Source organism: Camellia sinensis, chromosome 3 (assembly GCF_055761805.1).
Source record: "Camellia sinensis isolate YWXY chromosome 3, ASM5576180v1, whole genome shotgun sequence".
Taxonomy (NCBI): domain Eukaryota; kingdom Viridiplantae; phylum Streptophyta; class Magnoliopsida; order Ericales; family Theaceae; genus Camellia; species Camellia sinensis.
In genome coordinates, this window is record NC_138963.1 from 43,579,097 (window position 1) to 43,590,470 (window position 11,374).

The window sequence follows — 11,374 nt, forward strand, 5'->3', positions numbered from 1 at the left end:
CACACAGAAAATTAAATTTTGTAAAATAAAAGAAATAAGAATATAACTTTTATTTTTTCAATTAATTTGGAAATAAAATAAAATTTTATTTAACCAAATTAAGTTCACACAAAAAATTAAATTTCTGTAACACTTCAATAATTAAAATACTGAAACAGAATTTTAATTAATGAAAACTCAGAAAATAATTTCTAAAACCCAAAATTAATTTTCTAACAAAATTTCACAAAAATATAGTCTGAATTGTTAATGACACCAGTATCGTACTACTAATTGTCAAAGAAAATAGACAGTATATTACTACTATCTGTCAAATAGCATATAATCACTATTTATTTTTCCAACCAGAATATTATTTTGTAAATCCACAGAAAAATAATTTTCTTAAAAACGAAGAATGAAAAAGGAAAACAAACGAAAAATTCTGTAAACAGAATAATTCGAATCTGTCTTAAGATTGTTGGAACAATCTTCTGTGTATATAAAATAACTTGAAATAAATTCAAACAAAATAAATAAATAACATACCAGATTTATTTATCGAACCGAATTAAAATTAAGACCAAGTCGAGTGTGTGACACTCTATCCTTAAGACAGATTCGCCCCGCTACGGTATTTACGGTTGAGTGGCGTCTATCTCCCAGGATACAATAATCTTCACAAATTGTAGTAGTGCACCAAACAATCTGTTCGGCGAACCAAACCTTGTGTTCTTACTCTCTGAATTTTATACTAAAACTAATATGAAGAATAATGCAAAAATACAGAATTTAGGACAGCAACAAGACAATAATCAAATTGAATTTTCGGGTTGTTGGATTGCTGGATTTATGGCTATATATATAGGCAAAAACTCTGCCCCGAACAGGTTCCAAAACAAATTGAAAAGGTGCACAAAAAAGTTAGAACCGTTGCCTGAACTCTTTTTCAAAAAGATTGAAAAAATACCGTTGGTAAGAACAGTTTTGAACCAATTTGAAAAGTGATCCGTGAACTCTTTTGGACCTTTATAATTTAAACAATTGGAAAAGAACCGTTGGACAAAGTGAACTTTATTATATAAACTATTTCGAATAGGGTCCAGCTTGTCTCAAGTTGAGATCAAGACTGGACCCGTCCAGTTCGGCCCATGGGACTCATTTTTTGGACCCGTTTTGATAATCTGAACCGTTCAATGTGTAGAACTTGTCGAATACTACATGCCTACAAAAAATCACGTTGATCGGATATCAATAGCTATGTGATCAAATCAGTTTTGTATAAAAGAAAAATGGTCGGTGAAACAATTAATGGTTGATAAAAAACTATTTTGTTCATATAGCTATCGATATCCAATCAACGTGATTTTTTACAGGCATATAGTACTCGACGAGTTCTACACATTGAACGGTTCAGATTGTCAAAACGGGACTCGTGGTGGGCCCCCACGAGCCCAACAGCACGGTCTAGTCCGATCTTGGACTGGACCAAAACCACTGCCTTTGGAATATATATACATATATTAAACTATTTGAATATAGATATATATTAAATTATTTGAATAGTTTAATAAATAAAGGAAGAGGTACAAATTTTAAAAAAACTACTTAGGAACTCAAAATTTGAATTTAGAATTAAATTAAATTAAATTCCCACAATTACAAATTTTAGGAAACCACTTAGGAACCCAAAATTTGAATTTAGAATTAAATTAAATTTCCAGAATAATTTTTATTGAAAAATTCAAAAGAATTTTATCTAAAAAATTAATGTAAAATCCGAAAACGACGTCAACTTCTCATTCACTCATAAATGGTTTTAACGTTCCGTCTTCACCGTGTGACTTGCTACGCGGCAAGGAACAAGTCACCTCTTCGGACTCACCCCAAAAGACGTTTGGGGCCCACTCAAATTTAGACTAAAAATATGCCTATATTAAACCATTTTTTCTAACAACATGTTGATCATATATCATTGCAAATCTATTCTATAAAAGTCTAATGTTATAATTTGAATCATCATTGTTTTTTTCATCTTCATCATATGAAAATTCATCAACATGTATATTAGTAACATTTGTACCAAAAGTGTGAATAGCTTTTAGTTACAATGCAAGGGTTTTCCATTGTCTGACATATTAGGAAAGAAGAGCAAGAAAGAAAAAGTAAAGATAAGATAGTGACACTATATTATAATGGTATTGAATACCTCATTCTTGCTTAAATCTTTTGAATAATTTTGAAATGTGCACGTGAAAACAGTGAGAGCTCTCAACTCAACCATAGGTGTTTTATGTATTCATGATCTTCTGTTTTAATATGCTTTTTTAATCATCAGATTATGCTTTAATTTTTAATTTTTATTTGCATAGATTTTAAGATTTTTACACGATTCAGTGATTTAGAATGCATTAAAACAGAAGACAGAAATTTAAGAAAGAGAAATTTCTAGTCATATTTATGAATTTTATTTTGTACACTTTTCTTTTTTAATAGTGAAATTCAAAATCAGTTGATCCAAATGAAAGAGTCAATCAAAAAGGTGTGTAAATTGTTTTGAAGTATTTATATTATAAAACTTGCCAATAATGAAACTCAAATGGAATATAGGGGAGAAAAGTATTATTGTTAATTAATTAAACACCAACCATTATTATGAAAAGGTACTCCCAAAAAAAAAAAATTAAGAAAATAGAGGAGCATGGTGGATGTCTGTTGGAGAGGGAGCATGGTTCCCCACACCAAGGCCTCATTTGACATGAGGCACGTTCTGTTTGCCTCTTCTCTTTCGCTTTAACTTTTTGTTTGGTTTAGTGGCTTTGCACTTTTCTGTTGATCAACACTACCCATTATCAATTGTTATATTATATGAGGTGCCTTAATTTCTAGGTTGTGCTTGAATTGAGAGAATTTTAGGTGATGTGAGTCTCGTTTAAGTTATTTGAATAATTTATTTGGTAAAGTTTTATATATATTTATTTATGAAAAAAATTAGATCGATTTAATAATTATAATTTTTTTTATTTTATTGTGTTTGTTTTTTTTTTATAAAAAAAAAAAGATTATTTTTTTAAAGACAGACGTGATAACTAAAAAAATTACAATTATCATGTTGCCTTAATTTTTTTTATAGATAATATAGACTGAGAGTCTTATCAAATGAACAGTTCAGATACCCGTAATGGGCCTCGAATATTCTCTCAAGTTGAATTCCAATCATATTTCTAATTATTGTGCATCATTTCGTAAGTTGAAAACATCCTATCCCTCTTGCATCAGTGCCCAAAAACACACAAGAATAAGAGCCTATCCTACCCATGGGGCTGCAAAGAGTTGATTTTGAGTCCAACTAGTGAATTGTTCAACAATTTAGTAAGTTTCAACGTATGTATATCTGGACTTATTTTTTTTATCTTTTGAATATATTCTAAACGAGTTTGAATTAAATTTATCATTAGCCCGTTAGATTAGTTCACATATCAAATAGTCCAACCTGCATGACATACGCATGTTTTCAAAATTCATGCAAAACAAATGAAAACAGCAATTGAAATATGATCATTTCCCAGACCTCTTGTTCTATACAATACATAAAATTCTAAAGATTCATAAAATGAAAATATGCCACCAACAAGACATATCCACCCAAACCTTTTTTCCCCAAAATTAAACATACAAATACAAGTACACCCAAACCTAATCCAGACAAATCCTTCAAAACATCATTACAAATTCTTCAAATCTTAGCATTCTTAAAAATGTATCCTACTAGGTTGTGCCTTCTCCATCCGAGTCTCGCCATAGGGCTCATCATTGTCGATCCTACGATTATGCCTAAACGCTACACAAGCGACCACATAAACGATGAGTAGGATGATTAGGATGATGATGTTGATGATGGAGACCTTCCTCCAGCTCTTCTTGACGCTAGCTAGCACGCCGGCTTTGCAGGAGCTGCAGTCGTAGCAGAGTTGTTGTTGGTCGTTGTTCCACCTGGAGCAATCGGTATTGGTTCCCACTCCTACTCCAGTGGTCCAGTACGTCTCGTTCATGTACACATACCCGCATTCTGTTGGGGGCTTGCAACATCCAGACTGGCACAGATCAAATCAAGAAGTTTAAGTTCAACCCAAAAAAAAAATTTGTTTCAGAATGCTATCCAAATAGAATTTTCATAGAAAACTATCAGGCCCATCAATTTTATTTTATTTTTTTATAACTCAAAACAAAGTGACCATAATATGGAGTGGATTTCATAGTTGTTGAATCATGCCTTTGGAATAGAGAAATACAAAGATTTAGAACAAATGATCAAAAAGGGAAAGATTATGGTAATTAAAAAAGAAAATGACATAATTCTATACTTTCTGAGTCATAGTTTTTTTTTTATAAAAAAAATCATAACCAAATACTACATGAGGCATAACCAAACATATCAAAATAATATTATAACTAAAGAAGAAAATTAATTATAACTAAATAAGAAAATGACATAACTAAGAGTGCATATAGTAAGGGGATATCTTGTAAAAATTTTCAAAAATAAATGACAAGTATGTTTTTAAAAATAGACTATCCATTTTGTTAAAGATAAAAGCAATAAAATGAAAAAAATTATGATTATTAAATCGACCTAATTTTTTTCATAGATAATATACATGGAAGATCTTAAATGGTTCGAATTATCAAAACGGAACCCGTAATAAACCTCTCAAGTTTTCTCAATTTCATATTTAAACATGAGAAAAATATAACTCGCAATTTTAAAGGCCCACAAAATTGATAAAGAACAAACAAAAGAGTATGGAGCATATTGGTGGACCATAATTAAGTCGGTTGGTTTATCTATGCTAAGGCTTCGTTTGGCAAGAGGTTATTTTAGCCAATTAGCCAAAAAGTTACTAAATTAGCCAAAAAGCCAACAACTCATACCAAAAAGTCAAAGATTCTCTTTTCTCTCTACTTTTTGCACATCTTTTCGTAATTAGCCAAAAAGTCATCACAAACATACAAGTTTTTTTTACCTATCTTTTTAGCCAAATAGCCAAAAAGTTACTAAATTAGCCTGTTCCCAAACGAGGCCTAAGTTTGGTAGAGTGAAAAGTGGAAAAGATAAAAAGGGAGAGTGAAATGATTTTTTTTTTTTTTTTTGACAACAATAATAGAGGGTTCTAAATTTAGAATTTTAATGATGTGGCAAGAAAAAATATATATAAACACACACATCATATTACGGCGCTGTTTGGGAAGCTGCCAACGAGGCTATTATAGCCTCATTTGATAAATAAGCCAAAAAGTGGCACTGTTCACAGGTTTTAAAAAATAAAAAAATAAAAAATAGGCACTGCGCTGGACACGGCACAGCCGGAAAGTGATAAATCAATGGGAAAATTATCATTTTGCCCCTTTATATTAATTTAAAAAATAAAAAGTTAGCGATAAATTTGTCATTTTAAATTTAAACATCATTTCAACACACTTTCCAATACAAGAACCCAACTAAAAATTCATCTCATCTTCCCAAACACAAAACTAAAATAGCCTACTAAAATAGCCAAAAAGCCAAATAGCCTACTAAAATAGCCACTTCCCAAAACGAGGCCTACATGTGAACCTCATTTCTTATCACATCATTAGAACTCCTTTTAGAGTTTCAAAATTAAAGCGGAAAATTCTTCTTTTGTTTGGTAGGAAGGAGAGAGGTTGGAGAGTTGGCCCACCAAAAACAATATCAGCCTACTTTTGCAATTTTAATTACATTGAGAAAAAATATTTAGAAAAATGTTTCAAATTTAAAATCGGTGAATGAAGTTTAAATTTATGTATAAATTAAAATTCTAAACACATTTTGTAAAATTTTTGTCCCCAAAGTGGAATAGTATTACTATAACAAAATGAAAAAATAGGAGGGAGTTATTTGGAGAATTTTAGTGCTGAAATTACTCTTTTGCACTCATTTTGAAGGTAAAATTTCACAAATATATTTTATTTTTTAGAATTCAAAATACAAAACATATATATATATATATATATATAGTGGTACTCTTAAGTGTAATATGGGGAAGGAAGTCGCTACGCAACGGGAGTGGGTGAACTAGCAATGGAGCACAACCACCTAAGCTTGTCAGAGTTTATATTTGAATGGAGGAAATTCATCTTAAATGATGTCGGCATGGCATAATACATCCTTGGAAAAAAGGGGCAATTATAATAATAACTTGGGTTACTTACCCTTACAACTCGTGCATTTTTATAAAAATGACATGTTTTAAATAATAATATCAAGCGATCATGCTACGTAGCTCGAATGCCGCGGCTCGAAACGCGGCTCGACACCAAAACGAGGCTCGACACCAAAACGACGTCGTTTTGGTGTCGATTTTGTTTTTTTTTTTGTTTTTGTTTTTGTTTTCCTGGTTTTGCAGAACGAAGAAGAAGAAGAAGAAGGGAGAAGAAGAGAAGGGAGGAGGAGGAGGAGGAGGAGGGAGGGAGGGAGGGAGGGGAGGGGGCCATAAAAACCGGTTTGAGGAGGAGGGGAGGCTGGGCTGCGACGGAGGCGGGGCTGCGACGGAGGAGGAACCAGCAGCGGCGGCCGGAGCTGCGACGACGGCGGGGCGGGGCGGGGCTGCGACGACGCCGACCTTCTTCCTCTCCCTCCCTTCTCTTTCTCCTCTCCCTCTATTTCTCTCCCTCTCCCTCTCCCTCTCCCTCTCTTCCTCTCGAGCCATTTCGAGCCTGGTAGCTTCGAGCTACCAAGCATTTTCCAATATCAAGATATGTATCAATATTAATTAATTTGTCAATGAATAATAATATCAAAAAGTTAAAATCTCATTACATAATGATTGATAATTTGATCCAATATGTAACAACCGATATTTAAAACCCTATCAAAAACTAACTTTCATCCCTTCTAATTTCAATTGTAATAGTCAATCTCTTAATTTAAGTTGTAATATTACTAGTGCATTCATGGAAAGTGAGAGGAGAAAGAAAAACAAAAGAATATTTACTAAAATTGTGTTTGGTTGATGAATTTGAAATGATATTTAAAAATAAAAAATAAAAAAAAAGTAAATAAAATATAAACTTAAATTTCATTTAATTTTATACATATATATTTTTTAAAAAAAAAAAATTTCTCTCTAAATCGTGAATTAAACACAGCTTAAAAAATTCAAAACCTTCTTTGTCACACGTTCTTCCTCAGTAGTTTCTCAAATAAACAAACCAACAAAACCCATTCACGCTAAAAATGCCAACCCCAAAAAAAGCCAAAAGTCCACAAATAATCAATAAGTACAAGTTTTATACCCTTTTGGCTGGTTTACCCACTCGAAGTTTTTAAATGTTTCAACAGGTTGTCATGGAAATTGGAAAAGGGGAAAGCGCTGTCGTTTTGTACCATCCACCTAATTGTTTAACACTTCCCTGGCTATAGAAAGGAGAGGACCCTTAATAATCCACAAAGAAGAAAATATCTTACTCTCAAAAATAAAAATAAAAATAAAAATAAATATAAATAATAAATAATAAATAAAATATCTAATGCCTAATCCAAGTGGACCTCCCTATTATAACATCAACTAATACAATCCTATTATAAAAATATATAATTTTATTACAAAATTTTATAATATTAATTATAAAATATGTAGCCTCGACACAAATTAATATAATAAAAAATCGTAATAAAATCACAAATTTTTACTCATACAAAATTTTAAACATTTTTAATACGCTAATTTATAATAAAATTATTTAATTTATGATTAATGTTACATATTTTTGGGATAGGATACATATAATATTATACTTGGGTAGTTCTAATATCAAAAAGAAGAGTCGATTATGATTTTACCAGAACTTGAATTCGATTCTGTTTATTTAAAAAAACACAAATATGCTAATTTTCATTTTAATTTTCTAACTAACCAAACACAGATTAAAAAGAAAATAGAAAAGGTATAATACCTGAATAGGGTTGAGCTTTCTGAGGTAGAAGGACTCAGCAGACTCAGGAACACCCCCAATGACTGTCGCCATTTTGCTACAAACTTTGGAGTCCCTAATACACGATCTAATCTTCCCCCAATAGCTGTCACTCGCCACGCGATCCTTCAACCAGCCCGAATAATCTTCCAAACGGTACTCCGAATAGGCGCGGTTGGGCACGGTCCGGCCCGAGCCCTTGTCCGTGACGACGTAAGCGAAGATGATGAAGCCGAGTAGTGCGACGATTATGAGGAACATGGCCCACAAATAGACATACATGAGAAAAGTGTTGCGATAGCAGGCTCCGGCGAAGCCCGCTAGAGAGATGACCATGATGGCCACGCCGATGATGATGATCGGCCACTGGAGGAACCGGAGGCAGTCGGTCGTGTTGGCTCGGGTGCTCAGCCATATGCCGCCGCCCAGGATGGGGATTGAGAGGAGGAAAGTTAGGAAGTTCAGTAGCCCGATCACGTGGTTACTATTCCTCATCTGAGAACTCAACTTTTTTCTTTTTCTTTTTCTTTTTCTTTTTTTAATTCTTTCTCTCTGTTTGAAATAAGGGTTGAAAGGAAGGAGTGAAGACAATGTTAGATATAAATAGAGAATGATTATATAATACAGTAGATGGGATATTTAATATAAATAGAGAATGATTATATAATACAGTAGATGGGATATTTAATATATGTGGCATATTATGAAATAAATATCTTTTATAAAGTTAATTTAAGAGTAATCACATAATATATAATAAAATATTATAAATTAATTCAAATGTAGACGATGAATTTTTATGATCAATAATGCTACAGATTCCTAAAAAATATAACTTTCACAATATCTATTCATTTGTGATTAGTTCAAGGGAAAAAAAAAACACAAAATAAAACAAAACAAAATAATAATACTTGGGACCCTTAAAATTTGTGAGCTCCATAACTTCCAATTGATTTGTGACCACTCATTGTGGGTGCTTAGGAAGTGAGTTTTTATGTAGGTTTTTTTAGTTATAAGATATTATTGGATAAAAAATTTTTGGTGTTTGGGAAGTGAATTTTTATGTAGGTTTTTTTAGTTATAGAATATTATTGAATAAAAAATTTTTAGTATTTGGAAAGATAGTTAGGTTTTTTTGTGATTAGATGTGATGTTTGTAAGAGAAAAAGTGAAATAATTATGAGATTGGATGTGATATTTTGTTTGAATTTATTTTTTTTAATTTTACAAAAATTTTGTCTTTTAATGAAAAAAAAAAAAAATCCAAAATCAAATCTTGCCAAACACCGCCAGTATTTTTTTTATTTTTTTCCCTTTCTCCCCTCCCTCTCTCTCACAAAATGTGTGGCGGTATAGGGGTCCTGGGATCTTTATCACTACTAAAAACAAAAATATATGATTAGTCACATTATTTTGAGATTATGAGAGTCTCTAACTTTTGGGGTATTTTTGTTTTATGATATTCTTTTTATATTTTGAGAAGATAATTAAAAACTAATTTTTTGATTTTTTTTTTAAATATGTTAAAAAAATATGAAATGATATAACTTTAAATGAGTTAAAAATTAAAGCATTAAAAAAATTACATCATCTTTCACATTTTGTACATACTTTTTTAAAAAACATAAAAAATTAACTTTGTAATGATGTTTTCAAAACAATCCATTGTGTCTATTATTATTATTATTATTCCACTTTATCATTGTTTTTTTTTTTTTTTTTTTTTGAACATACCACTTTATCATTGTTAAAATGTTAAGGAAAATGCTTCGGACTGCAGTGGGGTGTGGGAGTTGGCTGTGATTGGTCCAAAAAAATTATTTTTTTATTTTCAACCAATGAGAGACTGCCAAGTCACTGAAAAGGCCACTGGAATCACCCCATTGGAGGTCGGAAGCATTGTTGAAATGTTAATACGAAAAGTTCTTTTTGGCTGCAACATTAATTGAGGGGCTTTAAATGCATCTCCTATTGTACCTATCATTAACTGAGGAGCATTTAAAAAGCAAATTTTTTTTGACTTTTTAAATTTTTTTAAGCTAAAAACGGCAAATTTTTTTACCTAAAATAACTTAATTTTTTGTCAAAAAAATCATCAAAAGAAGTTAAAAAGTCAAAAAATTAATTTTTTACCAACTACTCAAAACATTCTTAAATGTGCCTATTTTTGTCATCAAATTTGTTAAATAGTTTAGATCAAACGTATCAATTAATATATTAATAAATGACGTGATATCATTTTAAAAGTTTTAAATATTTATAATTTGTATAATAAATTAGATCAGTAATAATGTCATAATATTAATTAGTACATTAATTAATACATATAATACCACTAATAATAATAATATAACTCAGTTCAATGAGAATCAGTTTTCAATAATTTTTATTTCAAATACTTGACCTATTTCAAAAATCTACTTTAACCAATTTAGGTGGGGAAAAAAAAAATCTTCAGTCTTTCATCTTTTAATAATTATAAATGTAAGTGAAGAATGATTGTTAAAAATTTGATTGAAGATTTGATCCATCCCTTATTTGATCAAATATTTTTGTAAAAGTTTGATTTCATATAAGTTTGATGAATGGATTAGATATCATTTTTATCAAAATTTTCATCATACTAAGTTTGACGAAGAATTTGATGAAGAATGATAAATGCTTAAGATCCCATTTTTCAGTATGGCTTGTGTCCGTTAGTATTTCAATTGAAAAGATTACACTCTTTATAATCTCAATACAAGCTTCTCATATTTCAAAAAAATCAAATAACTGTATAATTAGTTCAATATTTTGAACTAATCAGACAGTTATAAAATGAGTAAACAAACACAATTTCTAAGAAACTTTCAAAGTATACAAATACAAACTACTAAATTACAATTACTCCTAAATTGACAAACTACTGTTAGGGAAAATATGTGATTCCCCACAACTAAATCAATTAATGGAAATAAAAATTAATGCGAAAAAATTAAATCAAAAGCAACACAAGAATTTTACATGGTTCCCTCAATGTGAGGTACGTCTACGGGATCGAAATTCGATTCCACTATTAACCAAATAAGTTTCAAACGATTACAAACGAGACACGATTGGTCTCACAAAACCACCCTTAGGTGAATTCTAAATAATCACAAATAAACAAGAGGAAAGACCTCACCAAATAGATGAACAAAAATCTTCGAAACCAGAGTTGAAGAAGATCTAAAATAATATACGCAAATCAATACCGAACACCAAACACCGAAGCAGAGCAGCAACCAAGGTATTGAATTTGACCAAGTCAAATACACTACAATAATTCACACCAATTGAAACCCACCAACTTGAATTTATCCTTTTGCCGCTGCCGTTGAACACATAAACCAATATATATATCTATATATATATATATATA

The 11,374-nt window shown here is 30.9% G+C and overlaps 1 protein-coding gene across 1 annotated transcript; it reads right to left on the minus strand.

Annotated features, from left to right (window-relative positions):
* Window positions 1-3,514: 3,514 nt before the first annotated feature.
* Window positions 3,515-8,840, minus strand: LOC114323761 (tetraspanin-3). The gene is made up of 2 exons (XM_028271428.2): window positions 7,954-8,840; window positions 3,515-4,073 (listed from the first exon to the last, which is right to left on the minus strand). The coding sequence occupies exons 1-2, from the start codon at window positions 8,464-8,466 to the stop codon at window positions 3,732-3,734; spliced, it is 855 nt and encodes a 284-aa protein (XP_028127229.2). The 5' UTR covers window positions 8,467-8,840; the 3' UTR covers window positions 3,515-3,731.
* Window positions 8,841-11,374: the final 2,534 nt, after the last annotated feature.

Bases quoted from the DNA above. Each gene is read 5' to 3' on its own strand.
- LOC114323761 (XM_028271428.2), bottom strand. From the start codon at position 8,466: ATGAGGAATAGTAACCACGTGATCGGGCTACTGAACTTCCTAACTTTC. The intron at 4,074-7,953 runs GTATTATACCTT...GATCTGTGCCAG, and splicing joins GAAAGCTCAACCCTATTCAG to TCTGGATGTTGCAAGCCCCC.